The sequence below is a fragment of the Mustelus asterias genome, chromosome 10, assembly GCF_964213995.1.
Source record: "Mustelus asterias chromosome 10, sMusAst1.hap1.1, whole genome shotgun sequence".
Taxonomy (NCBI): Eukaryota; Metazoa; Chordata; class Chondrichthyes; order Carcharhiniformes; family Triakidae; genus Mustelus; species Mustelus asterias.
Genome location: NC_135810.1, coordinates 100,082,048 through 100,104,105, shown reverse-complemented (window position 1 = coordinate 100,104,105; position 22,058 = coordinate 100,082,048). Strand labels below are relative to the sequence as shown.

At 42.7% G+C, this 22,058-nt stretch overlaps 1 protein-coding gene across 2 annotated transcripts in view; it reads right to left on the bottom strand.

Annotated features, from left to right (window-relative positions):
- Positions 1-811: 811 nt before the first annotated feature.
- Positions 812-22,058, bottom strand: part of LOC144499805 (FRAS1-related extracellular matrix protein 2-like) — a 217,888-nt gene continuing 196,641 nt past the window's right edge. For both annotated transcript variants that reach the window (XM_078222307.1, XM_078222308.1), the window contains 8 exons: positions 15,457-15,649; positions 14,965-15,069; positions 13,768-13,895; positions 11,544-11,678; positions 10,328-10,454; positions 7,459-7,646; positions 7,006-7,152; positions 812-3,468 (listed from right to left, as the gene is read on the bottom strand). In XM_078222307.1, coding sequence (XP_078078433.1) covers positions 2,965-3,468; positions 7,006-7,152; positions 7,459-7,646; positions 10,328-10,454; positions 11,544-11,678; positions 13,768-13,895; positions 14,965-15,069; positions 15,457-15,649 — 1,527 coding nt within the window. In that variant the 3' untranslated portion in view covers positions 812-2,964. The remainder of the gene's footprint in view (positions 3,469-7,005; positions 7,153-7,458; positions 7,647-10,327; positions 10,455-11,543; positions 11,679-13,767; positions 13,896-14,964; positions 15,070-15,456; positions 15,650-22,058) is intronic.

The following is a 22,058-nucleotide window of genomic DNA, read 5'->3' as shown; positions in this document are numbered from 1 at the left end:
AGGATTGGCAAGCCTAGGTTTTACATATCTACCAAGTTAACTGAAACTCTCCTGCAAGTTTCTCTTCAAAAGCTCACACCCAGAAGTGCTGATTTCTTACTAAGAGGTGGGTAGCAAAAGCGGAATGTTATCTTGTTGCCTTCAGCTAATTGAGAAGTGGTCACTCACTAATTAGCAATAGGAAAATCTTGGACCAGGAATTGCTTCCTGTCTACTCCTACTCCATTATTTTGCTTTTACCAGAAGTGCAGCAGTAACCCATATTAGTGCTGGTCAGTGAGGTTTCAACAGCACTTACAATGCAGTCAAACCAGAAAAGTTTGGCCGGAATTTCCTCAGAGCCCCTCTCGTTCCAGTGCAGTAACTTGGTTGTAAGTCCATAACACATGAAACCCATAACCATGATCCAATTCACTCATTTGGAAAAAGTGATCATTAAGTTGGGTCAAATGAATTGAACTTGGTACTTACAACAATACATTGTCAAGTTGCCATGATGTTGATCTGCAGACTAAGCCAAAAGGCGGTCATTAAGTTTTCCTTCCAACACTCTTCTACGGCTGCAAGGACAACCTTGCAGGGAGCAAGGTTTAGTCAAATTCCACACCTCCTTTATTATTGGCACTACGATGAAAATTTTTGACTTGAGGTTCTCTTCCTCAGATTAATGTCACTGTTAAAACGTACCTTGTAAGCTTTCAAAGCCTAGTGGTTAGGGACTCAAGTTGCAAGGAAATGTCACATGGCTTGTGGGAAAAATTGAAGATTTTAAATGATTGCTTTTTTGAAAAAATCAACTCCAATCATTAAGAATGGGAGAAATAATATTTTATTTGAAGGCAATATGAACACATTGCTAAAAATGAAAAAAAGGATTAAAATGATAAGGTTTTTAAGCTGCAGCTTTTACATGATTTCTAGAAATGATTTTTGTGAACATTATTCTTGCTGGCCTGTTACAAATACTTACAATAAGCAGCCAATAAGATTAATACCGACCACTTCCCAGGAATTAACTACTCAATAACCTTGCTTTAAATACCAGTATCTCACAGTGGAACAATTAAGAGATTTACAAAGGTGGTTCCAAACTCGACAGGCCAGGATTGTTAGGATTGCAGAAAAAAAGGTAGAATAACCAAATCATCCATTTATACTGATGCAATATGTTGGATAAATGCTAATTCTGTAGAGTGCATAATCTGCCCGTTCCAAATGAGCAACTGACATATACAAATAACTTCAATGACAAATGCAAAACAGATTGTTTAAAAAAAAGAACTAGTGTTGAACAAGGAGGCAGATATTAAAATGTATTTGAGAGAGCAGTGAATTATTTGAGGATTTTCTGTAGTTCACACACAAAACACCTACAGTGTTCTTGGAATCCAGTTACAACTGGTTGAGCACTTGAAAGCATTTTTTGTTGCAAAATGTGTCACTACACACTTTACAATGAAGTAGTAATGTCTACCCTGCAGATACACAGAGCTGAGTTGCCAGTGTGCAGTGTTGACAGTAGGATCTCAATAAAAATGAAAGTTTGTGTGTGTAACTTAATATTATATCCATTCGCAGTGTAAAGAAAAATAGTACAATTCGAGATCCGAATGGAGGTTGTTTCTGGAGAGATTACTTTGAGCTTTATAGTTCAAAAATAAAGTATTGATGGTTATGGATCCGTTACTGGTGATGGAACTAACTTGAAGTGATGAATTGAGGGAAACACCAAGTATCAAAGCATATTGGACTTGTTGAGCTTTTTTTTTCCTATGACAAACTGGTATCAATGCACTAAATAGGCAAAGTGACAACACTGGATGAGGTGACACACAAATATATCAGACCTAATTATTAGGCCCGCTGTTAAATCAGTGCAAAGATGACCTGGTCATGGTCTAAACCTATTCTGTAGGTCAGGAGCAGGTTACGAGAAAATTTACTTCGCTTGCTTTAACAAAGAAATGATGTGGTGATTTTTTTCTAATTTATGGAATTCACATCCTTGGCCATCAAGGACAGTTACAACTAGCTTGTTAAACATTTATACCCACCATCTGCCATCCCCTCATGCAGCACAAGATAAAACTTAATGACAGCGGCACACATGCAGTAAATACACTTCCTTGCAGACCAAAGCAAAACATGAGACATAAAATGAATAAATTGAACCTGTACAAGAATTGCAAAATAGGGATACAAAACAAGAAAGCACCATGTGGATAACTTAGAGACCACAGTGTATGCAAGTCAAGGCACCTCAATCTCCCCAGATGGACCAAACAATTAAAATTTCATAGGTGATTTTTTTTTTGTATTTATAAAGATTTATCCAGGCGGGTGCAAAGATTATGTCATTTTCATTGGAACTATTCCCCTATTTCATGACTGGTTAGTCTTCCAGTACATATGTCCAGCTGCAAAATTCTTATAGAAAATGCTGACTAATTCATTTGTAGACTAGAAACAATAAAAAAAGTGATTTATTGAGTCTTCTAACTACTGCACCTCCAGTCTTTACATCATCTACATAAGTTAATAAATCTCCTTTTCAGTAGGAGAGGACTAATTAGCACCTTTGGATACAGTTGTCTTTGAATCCTGTTCAGGGAAAGTGATTTTTAAAAAGCAGTGGATTCCCCTCTGCTGCCCCAGTCCCTCTTCTCTCCCTGCCCCACCCCACTCCCCCCCCTCCCCCAACGTGATGCAGTTTGTACAGCACCTCTTGATGAACAGTGCATTTCAGGTCACTTGCTGAATTCTGTGCAAAAGATGATAGTTGAGACCCATGACCAAGTTTCTGTCAATGCAAATGTTGCATGGGTTTCAAAACCAAACATTCAAGTACAGTTGAGGTCAAGTGACAACAGTAATTGGATAAATAATGTTCTGGTCTTTGTAATAAGGCACAGTTCAAGTCATCTGAGGCACTTCGGAGTTGGCTGAGATGGAACTTGATGTTGATCAAACCTCAGAGCTGTCGCTGTGATAATTCTGTGCAGTCATGGTCTCGTTGTTGGGTGATTTCTTATACTCTCCCTTCTTATCCGATTGCTTTCTGCGTTTCAGCAGGAGGACAATGATAACAACAACACAAATAGCTAGTAATAAGGCAGCAATCCCTCCAATAATGGGAACATTGCCGATCTTGTCACCTCGGTCATTTGGTGATCTAGCAACAGCTCCTTCAGGTAAGATATCTTCCTTGACAACCTGCTTCCGGTTGCTGCGGTCCAAGGCAATGTGTTGAATGTTGGTTCCTCTATTGTTCTCAATGCCAATGTCCTCAGCTAATATAGGGGCTTCTTTAACCGATCGTTGCTGGCGTGAATGCCCCACAGAACTCAGGCTTCCGCCAGGTGAAACAATATGAGATTCCACACTTCTCTTTCCAATGCCTCTGCTCGCACTGTCCCTCGACCGCACAGTGTAAATGGTATGAATGTACCACTCTCGGCCGGCAGCAACCTAGAGGTTAAGAATAACGTGTGATAAAAGCAAAATACTGCGGATGCTGGAATCTGAAACAAAAGCAGAAAATGCTGCAAAATCTCAGTAGGTCTGACAGCGTCTGTGGGGAGAGAATCAAGCCAACGTTTCGAGTCTGGATGACCCTTTGTCAGAGCTGCAGAGTAACATGTGACTGTTTTGCTTCAGATTTCACTGCAGCAATTGAAACATTCAAAGAAAAATACCGTTCAAGTAACTGTTTGGATGGAGAAAATAACTTTAAATGGCCATTAACATTTTTCTTATTAGAGAAATAGTTTAATGCCTATTTTATAATTCCTTTTGTGTCTACTTAACAATAATGCACATCTACAACGCTAGTGTGAGTCAGCAGAGATTGGGATGTTTGTGACTAGTTCCAGTGTAGGCTATTCTGCAAAAGTGTATATTAAGTATAGTTTCCATGTGCTTATTAAATGTTTGAAACCAAGAACAATTCCCTTATAAACGCATACAATCTATTTGGCTTGTGCAAGGTAAATGTTTGCTTTCGTTAAATTCTACTGCAGGATGGCTAATGGATCTTTTTTGAGGCCTCAGTATCCCTCTAAATTGTCCCTCAGTGTTCCAAGGTGTGTAGGTTAGATGGATTAGCCATGTTAAATGTGTGAGGATACAGGGATATGGCAGGGAGAGGCCCTGGATAAAATAATCTGTCAGAGTTGGTGCAGACTTGATGGGCCGAATAGGCTTTTCTGCACTGTAGGGATTCTACGATTCTTCTATAATTGTTAAAATGAGAGCTATGCACTTTAGGAATAAAATCAGGATGCACTTTATCACAAGAAGGGTAGCTGAAATCTGGAATTTACTCCCCAGAAGTTATTGGATCTACTGGGATTTTTAAGATTCAGACTGATGGATTTTTGTTGTGTAGGTTATTAAGGAGTATAGGCAGGTATATGGATTTGCCACACTTATCAACCCTGGTCCAACTGAATCAGAACAAGACTCGGGGATTGAATGGCCAGCTTCTGTCCCTATATTAATGCTGAGTGGTTTTTGTACATTGTAAGGTTGTGATTTGCATTAATCCTGTAGGATTTTATGCTATCTAGTGACATCCAGTACACAGTCAGTCTCACTGCAACAGAAACATTAACAAATTAAGGAACTAACCACCCAGGATTTATTCCGACAACCTTACTCAATACCGTTCATACAATCCCTATCGTGCAGGAGGTGGCCATTTGGCCCATCGAGCCTGCACCGACAACAATCCCACTCTGACCAAATCTTGATACCCCATGTATTTACCCTGCTAGTCCCCAACACCAAGAGACAATTTATCATGGCCAATCAACCTAACTCGCACATTTTTGGACTGTGGGAAGAAACCGGTGCACGCGGAGGAAACCCACGCAGACATGGGGAGAACATTAAAAACTTCACACACACAGTGATGCAAGGCTGGAATTGAACTTGGGTTCCTGGCGCTATGAGGCAGCAGTGCTAACCACTGTGCCACCCATTAATCAATCCTTGGATATTACAACACAAAGGCATTTAATGTTTATAACTCAGGTTGCATTAAAAACATTAACTAATTACACTTTCGTCCTACTCTATTGTGACAGCCTCAGTGAACACAAACCAGCTGTTTTTGTGAACGGCGTCTTGCCTCCCAGTGAAAAATGTGTTTATAAAGTCCATAAAGTAGACTGACAAACTCCCACAGAAAATAAACATATTAGGAGATGTCAGGCAGTGAGCATTAGCAAATTACTGATCACTGCTTTGTTTTACATCTTAATGGACTGAGTCCATTAAAAAAAGCCCAGAAAAAAAATCTGGCTTGAAGTGAATGTTTTTCTGGTTCCAATTAAAACTATCAGAAGCAACCAAAGAATTAGGAAGTTACAGTTACATGGGTAACTGGAAAAATAATAGAATTGATTAGGAACAAGGCTGAGGAGTGCTCGTATGAAAATCATCCAGTAAGAGTCATAGTCATAAAAGGCCCTTCGGCCCACTGTGTCCGCACCTGTTAAATACAAACCACTTAACCATTCTAATCCCATTTTCCAGCACTTGGCCCATAGCCTTGTTTGCCTTGGCATCGCAAGTGCACATCTAAATACTTCTGAAATGTTATGAGGGTCTCTGCCTCCAACACCCTTTCAGGCAGTGAAAAGTTTTTCCTCACATCCCCTCTAAACTTGCTGCCCCTTCCCTTAAATCTATGCCGCCACAAGGAAAGGTTTCTTCCTGTCTACTCTATCTATCCCCCTCACAACTTTATACACCTCAATCATGTCCCCCCTCAGATTCTCTGTTCCAAGCAAAACAACCTCAGCCTATCCAATCCCTCTTCATAACAAACTCTCCAGCCCGGGTAACATGGTGGTAAATCTCTTTTGCACCCTTTCCAATGCTATCCCTGCTATAATATGAATAGAGGTAGCCAACATATTTTGGAAGTGGCAGATCCGCTCTGATCAAAAGCGTTGACTTGTTTGAGGCACTAGCATCCTAAAAGGACACAAGAGAGTCATTCATAGAATCATAAAATGGGGACAGCACAGAAGGATGCTACCTGGCACAACGTGTCTGTGCCTGGCCTTGATTAAATCTGCCTCCACCAGACAGTATTTTTCAGATCAGATCCGAATCAGTTACTGCGTAATTTTCTCCCTCATTTCGCTCTTGGGGATTGTCACTATGTAGGGAGACTGTCCAATGAACACTAGTGACCTCCCAGGGGGCTCGAGGAAGGAGGGGGGCGGGGGGGGGGGGGGGGGGGTGGGGGCGGTTGCTCCTTTTTGGGCACTCTGTGGTGCATGGAAGGACACCTAGCCACTGAGACCTACCTCAATTGCTGCGCTACCCCCAGCCCCATGTAGCTGTTTTCAAGGCCACTGGCCATTGAGGTGGTCTCATCCTCCAGGTGCAACCCCATCAATGCCCACTGCCAGTGGTGGGCTGCTGGCGGCCAGCTCTCTGATTCAGTTGGAAGCTCTTGGGGTGGACTGCCATCCATAATAAGCATGGCTGTCCCCACAGCAGCCATTCACTTGGCTGCCGCCGACAAAATGCAGCTGAGTCCCACTGCCTGCAGAATTGGCATTAGCCCCTGGTTTAGGGCTTCTGCAGCCTACAATTTCTGGTGATTAAAAAAAATCTCAGTCACAGAACTATCAATGCAATGAAATGATAATGCTTCAACAACACAATGGGCGGGATTTTATGGCCTCGCTCGCGCAAGACCGGAAATTCTCGCCCGAGGTCAATGGACATTTCTGTTGTTCGGCCCTCGCCCACTCCAATTCCATGGTGGGCGAGGCAGTAGAATTCCAGCGAATTTGTGACTGATTTGTAATTGCAGAGTTCTGTCCTTTCAAGAATAACCTGCAATTTTGTGCAACACACAATACACTTCAGAGCAATATACTGTGCTGATAACCCTGCACAATTAAATCCAGCCACCAAGTCTAGAAAGGGTAATGCTGCCAGTGTCTGCCGAAAGTATATACAGATAAAACATTTCCTTCCTACCTGGAAGAGTGGGGAGGAGTCAATTCGAAAGCCATCAGAACCAGGCTGTCTGGAAAGGGAAACTGCTTCAGAATCATCTATTGCAAGTCGAGCATTGAATGCCACATTTCCAAAGTATGGATCTTGTGTCTCAGGCTGAGCCTTATCCTGTTCAAAAAGTAAAAGACCTGTTATTGGAATTATACGTTAATAAAAAAAAACTACTTAAGTTGCATTTGAGGAGGTTCATTATTTTAGATTAAAAATAACCCAATGAATTGAATATAATTCTTTCTAGCAATAAGAAGCTGATTGGCATGCTTAAATGAACATTTTCTTCTTCAACATTTTATTCATCAATCTTCCCCTGATGCCCCCATTCCTCCCCATAACAATCATAATTGTTCTCTACTAAAGCCACAGATGATGATTATCGTTATTATTTCAAAGCATCTACTAAAATAACTGACGTACCAGGATTTTGAACCTGTACAAGAGAGAAGATGAATCAGCCAGACAGCCATATTCACTATTTATTGGGTTGTACTTGGGCACATAGCCATCAGCGCCTGTACACAGAAACACCTTCTCAATGCTACAGTGGAAGGAGTCTCCCAGGTTCTGCACAGGATCAACCATCACTCGCCCATAGACAACTGATCCTGCAAGGAAAATACATTCCAATTAGAAATTTCTTGAGGCTTTGTACCATGTTACCAAACTGCCGCCCTTCCCTCCCTTTCCCCAATTTTTTTTTTTTAACTATTTCATGTCTTTCAACATCTTGTGACTTTTCCTGGGACAGAAAGCATGCAACCTATTTCCAGGCCACTATCAGTCTAAAGCAGCAATTAACGGTTAGGAGACTCTGTTGCCATATGCTCTGACTTTCCCTTGCTTCATAAGGGCATAGCAACTTGTTTCAACAAGGTGTGCACTCCTGGATAATCTGACTGAGACAGGAAACATAATACATCAGCAAGCATGGAAAACAAACCCATAATCCATGAGAGAAAATGCTGGAAAACCTCAGCAGGTCTAGCAGCATCTGTAAGGAGAGAAAAGAACTGCTGTTTCGAGTCCAGATGACCGTTTGTCAAAACTAAAAGACATAGAAAGTGGGAGATATTTATACTGTAGGGTGAGGGAATGAAAGATGTGTCATAGTCACAAAAACAAGGGAAAAGGCTAAGAGGGTAATCCACAAAAACAAGGGAAAAGGCTAAGAGGTTAGGCTAAGGCTAGTTAGGCCGCAATTGGAATATAGTGTTCAATTCTGGTCGCCACACTGCCAGAAGGATGTGGAGGCTTTGGAGAGGGCACAGAAAAGATTTACCAGGATGTTGCCTGGTATGGAGGGCATTAGCTATGAGAAGCGGTTGGAGAAACTTGGTTTGTTCTCACTGGAATGATGGAGGTTGAGGGGCGACCTGATAGAAGTCTACAAGATTATGAGGGGCATGGACAGAGTGGATAGTCAGAAGCTTTTTCCCAGGGTGGAAGAGTCAATTACTAGGGGGCATAGGTTTAAAGTGCGAGGAGCAAGGTTTAAAGGAGGTGTACGAGGCAAGTCTTTTACATAGAGGGTGGTGGGTGCCTGGAATTCGCTGCCGGGGGAGGTAGGGGAAGCAGATACGATAGTGACTTTTAAGGGGTGTCTTGACAAATACATGAATAGGATGGGAATGGATGGATATGGTCGGGCAGCATGGTCCGTGCCAGCTTGGAGGGCCGAAGGGCCTGTTCCTGTGCTGTGATTTTCTTTGTTCTTTAGGTGCTAATCCACAAAAACCACAACCCATGAGGTCACAGACTCCACAGACTATACAACACATCCCAACACCCGAGTCTGTGCCTTGTCAGGTAAACTGTCTGAAATGTTTCCAACTGAATATTCAGCCAAAACACCCATGTCATTGTAAGGATATTCAACATGAAAACGGCGCAAGTTATTTTATATAGCAAAATCTGGATTTGTATCACGTTTCTTCAAAATAATACACTTCCTGGCCGATCCAACTCTCTTAATATTGGCCCCAAAAAATTCCTTGCGATGTGATCCTGACAGTTATACTGAGATTGGGCCTGTTAGAGCGCTTTTCATTGTGACTTCACTGAAGTTTGAAGGGTCTCAAGTATGAGGGCAGCCAGGTTGCAAAGGACAGATGGGCATAAGTGCCACTGTATGCCCATCTCCAGTGTCCAACTGCTCCTTTTAGTCAGAAAACCTGGTGCCTGTCAGTCACTGGGGTGGCAGGTATGGGAATGTGTTGAGGAAGGAGGATTGCTGAGGGCCTCTCTCTTCCGTCCAAACTCCCGTTAAGAAATGCTTCCTCCAAACTGCCATAAGATTAGAGTAACAAATCCTTTGGAGTCCATGCTGTTTCGGCAAATGAGGAACAGGCAGGAGCAGTGTATGGACCATTCCCAGTGGGAGAAATGTGTGCCTATTTGGGGGCCACATGGTATTCATGGAGAGTATTGTGCCATATCGTAAATGAACTGGGGCAGCAGGAACTTCCAGCATAAGAGTACCCAGCTCCACCCAGTCCTCAGTGCAGCGCCATCTTCCTTGGCAGGGGTAAGTGCAAGTCCAGAAAATCCTGGAAGTTGCAAAAACCTGGTGGAACTGAGTGCCTGCCATTTTCTGGTGGTTTTCCCGTAGGGTTATGGTGGAACTCCCATTGATGTTCAGGGTCCTTGTACTCTTTTAGGACTTTCATTGCCCCTGATTGTTGGATTTATGATTTGTTTTCTTTCCTTTCAGGATCAATCGGAATGAATCTAGATAAGGCAAAATAATCATAGTCACTGGCTGGGCAGTGTGGCCTGTTCCATGGTGTAACTCCTATTTTTGCAGCAAACCCTTCCAAGTGATCACAGGGGTAGAGAAAATAGTGAACAGTTGAGAAAAGTTAGATCTGCATGAGTAGTTCAAATTGAACTCTGACTGTAGGGCATAGGTTAAACTGGTAAAGGCAAACTCAGAATTGATAACACAAAGTTCTTCAAAAAACACAACCCATGGGGAATGGTTTAGGGTGGTAGAATCATTAACCCGAGCACCATTTAGAAAACTGGTTAATTTAGATTGTCTTTCTTGTCTTTAATTATCTGATGATTTTCTCATGCAATTGGTCAGGGTGATGCTGGAGATTGCTGTGCTTTGATACTTAAACCAAATATGGAGTCTGAAACACGTCTTTTCCTACTTGGACTTTTGAATGGATTTCAGGTCGCCCAGTTTTAAGTATTATGTCTCAGTGCAAGGTAAAACAATTTTCACATTCAGCCTGGCTTTATTATAGCAACAGGGCAATAAGTGGTTCAACTTCAATAATACCTTCTGTGAAAGCGACATCACTGCCTTCTCCGAATCCCATGGAGCCATCAGACAACCAGAGACCCTTTTTATTTAGCAGGAACATTTGGGTATTCAGGCTGAACTCAGCAGCAACAGGATCACTCACCTGGAAGGAGCAGATAGAGCCAATAAATCAAAACTTAATATGTGATTATGGTGAAGACAAGAATACAAACTTCTCAAGAATGTGGTAGTACTTTGACCCATGTGCCCAACTGATGCCAGCTGTTCTCAATCACAAGCATATCCGCCACTAAATCTACCATTCGCCACTCGCCAGATAACCCCAGGATGTAGCACCACATGAAAAACAGGCATGGTCCCTCTCAGGGTTCAACAACTTGACTTGATTGAAGCATGCAAGATCCTGAATAGTACTGACAAGGTGGATGTGCGGTGAGTCCAGAAATAGGGGACACTGTTTTAAAATTAGGACAGTTGAAGTTCAAGGCAGTGGCTCACCACCACCTTCTCAACAGCAATTAGGATGGGCAATAAATATTGGCCTTGTCAATGTTGCTCATATCTCATAAAAAAATAGAATTAAAAAATGTATTTATCCAGCGTGTTTAGAGTAGCAAGACAACTCAAAGTGCTTTGTAGGAACATTATCAGATAAAATTTGACATTTAAGTCACACAAGCTGTTAAAACAGGAAAATAAAATACTGTAGATGATGGAGTTCTGAAATAAAAGCGGAAGTGCTGGAGAAACTGAGAGAGAAACAGGGTCCAGTATAACTCTTCTTCAGAACTCTTTCTCCACAGATGCTGCCAGACCAGCTGAGTTTTTCCACCACCTCCTGTTTTTTATTTGAAAAAGCAAATTTTAGTGCTTCTCATGGCCTCAAATGCATAACTTAAAAAGCGTTTTATAAATATTTTTGTTAAGCATCCTGCAGTTTAAAGATGAAATTGCGCACGCTCTGTGCATTATTACTTCAAAATTGATTTAAGCTCCAATTGATGAGAGAGGACCCCGATTTTCATAGGTTTAAATGACTGCTGCCTATATCCAGCAGCTGCTTTGGCCAATGTCCGCCAACATGTGACAATGTGGGTTTTGGCAAAATTGTTCCCTTAACCGCAGTGCTGCTGTTTTCATCACACTATAACCTCATTCATTACACAACTGAGAATGGGTGGGTTGGGGGGAAAACAAAATCGAGTGAGGAGGGCTCCTAATTATCAGGTACCTGTTGAAATCGGATGTCAAGGTCAAAGGTTATTGGCTCCCTTGGATTGCACACAATTGGGATGGTATACTCCTGGCTCGGAGCAGAGACACAAGGAATCAACTTCACAGTGTACGTTCCTGAATAATCACGGACCTAAAACAAGCAACAGATTAATTGTAACCATTGAAAAACAATATCATATTAGGAACTTAATCCTAAATTTATAAATATTTACATCAATCCCAATTATGATATCTTCTCTGAATTTTTTGACTTGTTAGTTACCTTCCTATAGTCTTAAATCTTTTTTCTAAAAAATTATCAAGAACTTTATGGCTAATGATCACAACAATAAATAGAAACAGGACCCTGTTCAGTGGATAGACAGCAAAATAATCTTTCAAACCTTGACTTATTTTATGTGGAAAAAAAAATTGCATTGAGAGAGCTCATTAGGTCTCATAAAATCATCTCAAAACATCTCAGGCACAATTAATTTTTATTGAAATATTGCAACTGTTGCTACGAGGCAGGTATAGTAGCCATTTTGTGCACAGAGGTTTCACCAAGACAAGAGGTCCAGTTAATCTACTCGGGTGGTAGTGATTGAGGGAGAGTTAGGACATGGAGAAAAACACCCTGCTCTAAATAATGCCAGGGATCTTTAATTTCTATGTGGGTCACTTACAGGGAACTAGAGTTTCAGTTCAATATTTCATCTGAAGGAGAGCACCTTCCACCAATGCAGTGTTCAGAACTATGCAGTGAAAACTCAAATAATGCATTGAATTGTGTGAAGCGCCAGATTCAACGTGACCTTCTCCCTGGCTAAAAAGTCAGGATGAAGGGATGTGATGGAACCGGTCGTGGGGAACACCAGCTGCCCCACAGCTACTTAGCAGTAAATTGGCCTTCAATTAGCTGTTAATAGGCTGGGGACAGGACTTCGCTCCTTCTAGCAGCTAAATGCCGGCAGTTCTCCAGCACTTCAGGTGAGAGGCACTAAATCCAGGATTTGGGTAGGTGTACGGAGGCCTGGCCAGTGCCAAGGTGGCAGGCCTTGGTGAGGGGAAGGCAATGTGTGGAATTTGAGGGGCCATGGGGAGAGTGGGGGGTGGAGAAGGGCAAGCTGGGGCGTGGGAATTAAAATCCTGCAGTGGAGGTGGGGAGGTTGGCCTCCCCCGGGGTCCATTAAGGAGGGACTCCTCCTGCCCACCATCCCACGTAGGTAAACCTGTGGGCTGGGCACTTGGTATGGGTTTCTCCTGCCTCAAGCAACACTCAGAGCGCTCACAACATTCAAGTCCTGAAAAATGTCCCAGCTGTCCTTAGGATGAGGTAGGATTGCCCACAACTGCTTTACATGAACTAAATGTACAAACTAGCCATGGCACATCATAAGTTTTATTGACCATGATTTTTTTCTGACTGCATATGGAATGGTTTGGGTGAACCTTGCAGGCAAATACTTTAGGACAAGGCCCTATGTAGGGTCTTGTTGTAGAGAACTGCTTCAAGTACCACATCAATTGTAGAACCAGTAATTAAACAAAGCCCTATCACTTATATACAACAACATGCATTTATACAGCACCTTTTAAAGTAATAAAATGTGCCAAGCTTCACTGGAGCATTGTCAAACAAAATTTGATTCTGGGCCACGCAAGGAAATAGGAGGGCAAATGACTGAAAGCTTGGTCAAAGAGGTGAGTTTTAAGGAGTGCCTTAAAGGAGGGATGAGAGGTGGCGAGGTTTGGGGATGGACTCCTCGAGCTTAGGGCCTAGACAGTTGAAAGCTTGGCTCCAATGGTGGAGCATTTAAAATTGGGAAAGTGCAAGAGACCAGGGTTAGAGGAGCAGTGCTAAGAAGGTTCAGGGGGTTGTAGAGCTGGAGTAGATAACTGAGATTAGGGAGTTGTGGGGTGGGGAGGGGTGAAGTTATGATTTGAAAGCAACATGAAGAATTTTAAAATCAAGGTATTGCTGCTCCAGGAGCCAACACAGGTCAGCAGAGCACAGGCTAAATATCAGCAAGTCAGATGTGAGTTAGGACACCAAAGGCAGGGTTTTGAATGAGTTCAGGTTTTTGGAGGAAGCAAGATGGGAGGGCAGCCAGAACAGCAGCATAGTTATACCTAGAGGTAGCAAAGGCAAATTATACTTAGCAATCCTGATCTACATCTAATCCTGATTTGAGCGTAAACTGGTTCATCAGCAATTACTCTTTATTTATAAAACTTACAGCAAAATCTGAGGTGAAGCTCCACTGTTGCTCAGGATGATTGTACGTTGGCTCACTCCGCACTATGCTGAGGGTAAAGGTCAATCCTGGGTGATCGGCTGACATAACCATGGAGCTAAGGGATGATGCTGGAAAGGACAGATTATTTTAAGGCATCTTCAAAACATTGTACTGCAAACAGTAAATTAAATACACGTTTGCTATTAACATATTTCTCAAGGACATCTTCCTTTCTCAAAAGAATAAGATTGCTCGTGCTCCCCAGGGGCTCAGTAATTTTTTTCCAGTAAAGAAGCTCATCCGTACAGACCAGGACATTTCCAGATATTACCCCTGTCCTGAGCTGAATTAGTTGATCTATGTTGGAAACATGGAAGTCACCGAATAATTACAGTGCAGAGGAGGCCATTCAGCCCATCAAATCTGTTCCAGCTCTCAGAAAGAACAATCTAGCTAGTTCCATTTTCTAGCTCTCTTCCTATATCTCCACATTTTTTCCCTTCAGGTTTGATCCAAATCTCTTTTGAAAGCCCCAATTTGAACCTGCCTCCACCACACTCCCTGGCACATTCCAGATCTCAATCACTCGCTGTGTAATAATGCTTCTTCACACGTTGTCTTTGACTTGTTGGCCGATCACCTCTAGTTCTTGACCATTCTGCCAATGGGAACAGTTTCTCTCTAGTTACTCTGTTTAGACCTCTCATGATATTGATCCCCTAGGTACAAAATCAGAAAACATCAATTCAGATTCCGACACCTCACTAATTCAGTGATCACCTGTTAGAAAGTGTTTAGGAGTGAAGATTGGGGGGGGGGGGGGGGGTGTGATATGAAACTGCTCTTAAAGGTTAAGACTCAAATTACAGTCACTGGTATGCCTGTGAAGTAGTACATGGAATGATAGAATAATACAACCCAAAAGGAGGTCATCCAGCCCATCAAATCTGCACGACGCTCTCGAAGAGCAATCCCATTAGTCCGACTCCTCTCTTCTTTCTCCATATCCCTGCAATTCTTTCTCATTCAAGTTTTTATCCAATTCCCTTTTGAAGGCAAATTGAATTTGTATCCACCGCCCTATCAGATAGTGAATTCCAAATCCTAGCCATGTGCAAAAAGGAAGAAACGGTTGTCTTCAGGAGGGAAGAACAAAATTAGAAGAAAAATGAACAGTGCTCAGAGGTTCGCACTCACCAGGATGCACCATAACAAAGAGGCCACGGAATCGTGCATCGGTACGGAAGTTCACAACCAGACGACCTTCACTGTTGATCCGCATGCTAGTTGGGTAAAGGGCACCTGTTGGCGGACATCAGGCACATTTATAAATTTAGCTAAAAAAATGTCAGAAACAGGGAGCACTAATATGGAGAGCTGACAGCTAAAAACTGCTGTAACGTCATCTGAGGTATAAGATGTGCTGACATGAAGATGGAAACAGCTAATAAAAATACAACAGTTTGAACCCACCCCAGCACTTCAGGTAAACAGATTGCTGTCATTTGACGAAAAATTTTCTCTCACTGTGCAAGGCCTTGCTGTCGGTGGGGTCTTGCAAAATTTACCTACAATTGTGAAATGAAATTACCGATGAGGAGTTTTCCTGATTAAAACCTTTCCCCACCAAACTGAATGTGCTGATATTAACAACTGGAAATGGTGGAACAATCTCTGGAAATCACTAACCCTGCAATTCCGCCTCTGGTGGGCTGCCAATTCCATCCCTCCACAAGATGGCAGTGTCGTACACAAAAGTCAAACGAAGCTCTGACTGCAGATCAAAGTGCTGCCAGCCACCAACACCCACTGGGGAATGGAAAACGTAGGAGACATAAAGAGGGACTCGCAGAGTCACATAGGACTGCACAAGGTTCAAAACCTGATGAGACAGAAAGAAAGGCCAAGAAAATATTTTAACACAACCAGCTAGCGCCAAATATAACTTTTAAATGTCACTTTTTACAAAAGCCCAAAAACTGGGTCAATGTTGGTTTAAGAATAATGACTTTACTGCAGAATTTTATTGTTCTGCAGAATTTACAATAATTCACATATATGTACAACTTACCAATGTTCAAATGGTTAACTCTTTGCAATATTAGTTTATTGCAATTGATAGGTTTGCACTATTGGATATTATGCGGTTTTGTCAAAATGAACCTACACTGAATCATGCAAATCCTTTCTCAATGACTTCTTGCAAAGTCCTGCCAACATTGTTAGTTGGTCAGTCGTAGAATGGTGGTATGATTTTTTTTAAACCACAAAGGTGCTTTCCTTAAAATGTTAACTCACCTGGATATTTCTGATTATGAAAATATGATCTACCTTTACCAAGGTTGTATTTGGTCCTTTGTTGTAGCGCAGTGAATGTGCAAAATGAATCACTCTGATAGGCAGGTTCCAGGGTTAATTAGAAGGGACAAGTAGGTAGATGTCTGGTTGGAAAATGTTGTAGGTGGATGACAGACAGACAGAATGATATACAGTATGCTATTTTCAACATTTTTAAGACTGGCATACAAACCATAATGATCTTTCCCAGTCATGTACATTCCATGTTCAAAGGAATTGAAGCCCCAACTTAAAGCTTAACTTCTTTATCTGGATAATAAAGATTACACAGTGCTAATTTGGCCCGGTCTCGCGGAACAGAAGCTGCTACCCTGTTCATCTGCCACTTTACATCTCGGAGAAATACCACTTAGTAAAAGACCAGAGCTGTCCCCCAGCTACCTCTGCTTTCTATCTATATTTTTGACAAGTGTCTGCACAGCTTTGAACATCACAATCGTGCGTAGGCAATGGCCTAGTGGTATTATCGATAGACTATTAATCCAGAAACTTAGCTAATTTTCTGGCGATCTGGGTTAGAATCCCACCACGGCAGATGGTGGAATTTAAATTCAATAACAAAAATATCTGGAATTAAAATCTACTGATGACCATAAGACTATTGTCAATTTTCAGAAAGACCCATCTCACTAATGTCCGTTAGGGCAGGAAATCTACCATCCTTACCTGGTCTGGCCTCCATGTGACTCCAGAGCCACAGCAATGTGGTGGACTCTCAACTGCCCTCTGAAATAGCTTAGCAAGCCACTCAGTTTAAAGGGCAACTAGGGATGGGCAATAAATGCTGGCCAGCCAGCGGTGCCTATGTCCCACAAATGAATACAAAAAATCCAGGTATTACTTCATGTTGGGGTGGAAACTAAAGGCCAAGACTGACAGAGTGGTTATCTCTGGACTCTTGCCTGTACCACGGGATAGTTTAGAGAGGAATAGGGAGAGGGAAGGTTTGAATTCATGGCTGAGGGGATGGTGCAGGAGGGAGGGGTTCAGGTACTTAAGCAATTGGGGCTCGTACTGGGGAAGGTGTGACCTCTATGAGAAGGATGGTCTACACCTTAATCAGAAGGGGACCAATATCCTGGGGGGTAAATTTGCTAAGGCCATGCAGGGAGGTTTAAACTGATTCGGGGGGGGGGAGGGATCCTGAGTAGTGGGGCTGAAAGTGAGGGATGCATGGATGGGGACTGCAATGCACGGCATTGCAGAGGTGGGGTGGAGCAGGGTTTGAAATGTGTATACTTCAATGCCAGGAGTATTCGCAATAAAGTGGGTGAACTTGCAGCGTGGATCAGTACCTGGGACTTCGATGTTGTGGCTATTTCAGAGACATGGATAGAGCAGGGGCAGGAATGGATGCTGCAGGTCCCGGGGTTCAAATGTTTTAGTCGAAGTAGGGAAGGAGGTAGAAGAGGGGGAGGGGTAGCATTATTGGTCAGAGATTGTATCACAGTGTCAGAGAGGAGGTTTGATGAGGACTTATCTGTTGAGGTAGTATGGGCGGAGATTAGAAATAGGAGAGGAGAGGTCACCCTGTTGGGAGTCTTTTATAGACCTCCTAAAAGTTCTAGAGAGGTTGAGGAAAGGATTGCGGAGTCAATCCTGCTTAGGAGTGAAAGTAATAGGGCAATTGTTATGGGGGATTTTAACTTGACTAATATTGACTGGAATTGTTATAGCTCTAGCTCGTTAGAGGGGTCAGTTTTTGTTCAAAGCGTGCAGGAAGGTTTTTTGACTCAGTATGTAGACAGGCCAACTAGAGGTGAGGCTATATTGGATCTGGTGCTGGGAAATGAGCCAGACCAGGTGCTAGACTTGGAAGTTGGTGTGCATTTTGGTGATAGTGACCACAATTCGGTTACGTTCACCTTAGTGATGGAAAGGGATAGGCATGAACCTCGGGCCAGTGGTTTTAGCTGGGGGAAGGGTAATTATGAGGCTATTAGGAGAGAATTAGGAAACATAGGTTGGACTAGGAGATTACAGGGACTGGGAACGTCCGACATGTGGAGTTTTTTCAAGGAGCAGCTACTGCGAGTCTGTGATAGGTATGTCCCTGTCAGGCAAGGAGGAATTGGTAGGGCTAGGGAACCGTGGTGCACCAAAAAAGTTTCTTTGTTGGTTAAAAAGAAAAAGGAGGCTTATGTTCGGATGAGACGTGAGCACTCGGGTAGTGCACTAGAAAGCTTTAGATTGGCTAAGAGGGAGTTGAAGAGCGAGCTTAGAAGGGCTAAAAGGGGACATGAGAAGACTTTGGCGGATAGGGTTAAAGAGAATCCTAAGGCGTTCTATAGGTATGTCAAGAACAGAAGGTTGGTTAGGGCAAGTTTAGGGCCAGTTATAGATGGCAGAGGGAAGTTATGTGTGGAACCGGAGGAGATTGGTGAAGCATTGAACCAATATTTCTCTTCGGTGTTCACGCAAGGGGACATGAATATAGCTGAGGAGGACACTGGGTTGCAAGGGAGTAGAATAGACAGTATTACAGTTGATAAGGAGGATGTGCAGGATATTCTGGAGGGTCTGAAAATAGATAAATCCCCTGGTCCGGATGGGATTTATCCAAGGATTCTCTGGGAGGCAAGAGAAGTGATTGCAGAGCCTCTGGCTCTGATCTTCAGGTCGTCGTTGGCCTCTGGTATAGTACCAGAAGATTGGAGGTTAGCGAATGTTGTCCCATTGTTTAAGAAGGGGAACAGAGACTTCCCCGGGAATTATAGACCGGTGAGTCTCACTTCTGTTGTCGGCAAGATGTTGGAAAAAATTATAAGGGATAGGATTTATAGTTATTTGGAGAGTAATGAATTGATAGGTGATAGTCAGCATGGTTTTGTGGCAGGTAGGTCGTGCCTTACTAACCTTATTGAGTTTTTTGAGAAAGTGACCAAGGAGGTGGATGGGGGCAAGGCAGTGGACGTGGTATATATGGATTTTAGTAAGGCGTTTGATAAGGTTCACCATGGTAGGCTTCTGCAGAAAATGCAGATGTATGGGATTGGGGGTGATCTAGGAAATTGGATCAGGAATTGGCTAGCGGATAGGAAACAGAGGGTGGTGGTTGATAGTAAATATTCATCATGGAGTGCGGTTACAAGTGGTGTACCTCAGGGATCTGTTTTGGGGCCACTGCTGTTTGTAATATTTATTAATGATCTGGATGAGGGTATAGTTGGGTGGATTAGCAAATTTGCTGATGACACCAAAGTCGGTGGTGTGGTAGACAGTGAGGAAGGGTGTCGTAGTTTGCAGGAAGACTTAGACAGGTTGCAAAGTTGGGCCGAGAGGTGGCGGATGGAGTTTAATGCGGAGAAGTGTGAGGTAATTCACTTTGGTAGGAATAACAGATGTGTTGAGTATAGGGCTAACGGGAGGACTTTGAATAGTGTGGAGGAGCAGAGGGATCTAGGTGTATGTGTGCATAGATCCCTGAAAGTTGGGAATCAAGTAGATAAGGTTGTTAAGAAGGCATATGGTGTCTTGGCGTTTATTGGTAGGGGGATTGAATTTAGGAGTCGTAGCGTTATGTTGCAACTGTACACAACTCTGGTGCGGCCGCACTTGGAGTACTGTGTGCAGTTCTGGTCCCCACATTACAGGAAGGATGTGGAGGCTTTGGAGAGGGTGCAGAGGAGGTTTACCAGGATGTTGCCTGGTATGGAGGGGAGATCCTATGAGGAGAGGCTGAGGGATTTGGGATTGTTTTCGCTGGAAAGGCGGCGGCTAAGAGGGGATCTTATTGAAACATATAAGATGATTAGAGGTTTAGATAGGGTGGATAGTGATAGCCTTTTTCCTCTGATGGAGAAATCCAGCACGAGGGGGCATGGCTTTAAATTGAGGGGGGGTAGTTATAGAACCGATGTCAGGGGTAGGTTCTTTACCCAGAGGGTGGTGAGGGATTGGAATGCCCTGCCAGCATCAGTAGTAAATGCGCCTAGTTTGGGGGCGTTTAAGAGATCCGTAGATAGGTTCATGGACGAAAAGAAATTGGTTTAGGTTGGAGGGTCACAGTTTTTTTTTTAACTGGTCGGTGCAACATCGTGGGCCGAAGGGCCTGTTCTGCGCTGTAATGTTCTATGTTCTATGTTACTTAAAGTGAAACTGGACAACTCTAAAACGAGAGACGTTGCAGTGTCACAACAGAATAAAAAGTAGATTTTATGACTTGCAGGCACAAATTCTTTAATAAGAGTTTCACAAACAGGATTACTGATTAGCTTTGAGATATGGCCCCAAGTTCTGAATAACCTTCAAGCAACAGGCATCTGACAAGGATACAGTCGACATTCTACAACTAGTATGTACTCAAGCTTTAGGAAAACAAGCATTCATTGTTACTACAATTATCAGGAATATCCAGGAATCCAAATTACCAGTCATGAACAGTGACTCAGTCTAACTTAGAGCTTTAACCATGAGTTATAGGATATAGGAGACAGAGCCAGAACTAGAAATCAAATGACAGGTAGGTTAAAATTCAACTTCCCATATACACTGCTATCTACAGAGGTGATTCTGTGGTTTGATAATTGATTTCCAGTTATCTGGTGACTACATACTGGTAATGTATCGCAGCTGATTGACACTTTAGTTCAGAGATGTGGGGCATCACTTTGGGAAAACTATTTCAACTCCAAAGCAAATAATTCCTCCTGAAATATGCTGACAAACCCTTTGAAAGTCTAAAACCCTTCGACTGACCAATCATTAGCACTAGATGCCGATTCAGACTTTTAGATTGTGATGGGAATACTTCAGTAATAATTAGAGTAATTAGGGCAGCACAGTAGCACAGTGGTTAGCACTGCTGCTTCACAGCTCCAGGGACCTGGGTTTGAATCCCGGCTCGGGTCACTGTGTGGAGTTTGCACATTCTCCCTGTGTCTGCGTGGGTTTCCTCCGGGTGCTCCGGTTTCCTCCCACAGTCCAAAGATGTGCTGGCTAGCTTGATTGGCCATTCTAAATTGCCCCTTAGTGTCCCGGGATGCAAAGGTTAGAGGGATTAGTGGGTAAATATGTAATGATATGGGGATAGGGCCTGGGTGGGATTGTGGCTGGTGCAGACTTGATGGGCCGAATGGCCTCTTTCTGCACTGTAGGATTCTATGATTCTATGAGTTATCTGTAACTGGTCAATGTGCCAGTTCATTTTCCCATTCTGAACTAATTAGCAGAGTAGCACCTGGCCTTGAATAAGAACTCCAAAATCATCACACAGCTTAATAAATTTCAAATATCAAGCAATGCACTTGTTAGCACTTTTAGATCAGGTAGAACAATTCATGCCCACAAGAGATATTGTCAGTTTTAATTTTCCACCTTGCATTTTGTGAAAATGAAATGGTACAATGCTGTTGGCTATTTAGACTCAATTGCATCTTTTCTGATGGTTGTGCCTGCACTTCCCTTTGACCAGGTTCTTTAGCAGTGCAAGGGAAAATCAGGGAAAAGTTACTGTGTAGGGCACAATAACACAGTTACTGCTGGAACACAGTTAGAATTAAATTTCTTTAATATAGAGTCGTTGCAGCATAGGAAGAGACCTTTTGGCACATTGGTTCTGTTCAGATGGGCAACGAGGAGAACTCAACTATTAATGAATCCCAGCAAATAATTACACCATGGGTTACAGACAACTATGGTGGATCTGAATGTGAGAGTTACTGCAACTGGCATCAATCTTCGTAAAACTACAATAGGAGCACCATGAACAAATGTCCATAACATACCCAGGAGGGGAAAGCATTAAAACTGGTGGTAAACTTTTGTGTACCTTAAAAATGGAACTCCAGTTTGCCCAAGTAATTTCCAAGTTTTACTGTATATTTTCTTCTGGGTGTTCGGTGTTTCCAAACCGGACAGAGATGGTTGGGTACAAATGAAAGGCAATAAGCTGAAAGTGAATGGCTAAACATTCAATGTTTATGTGCCTCTAA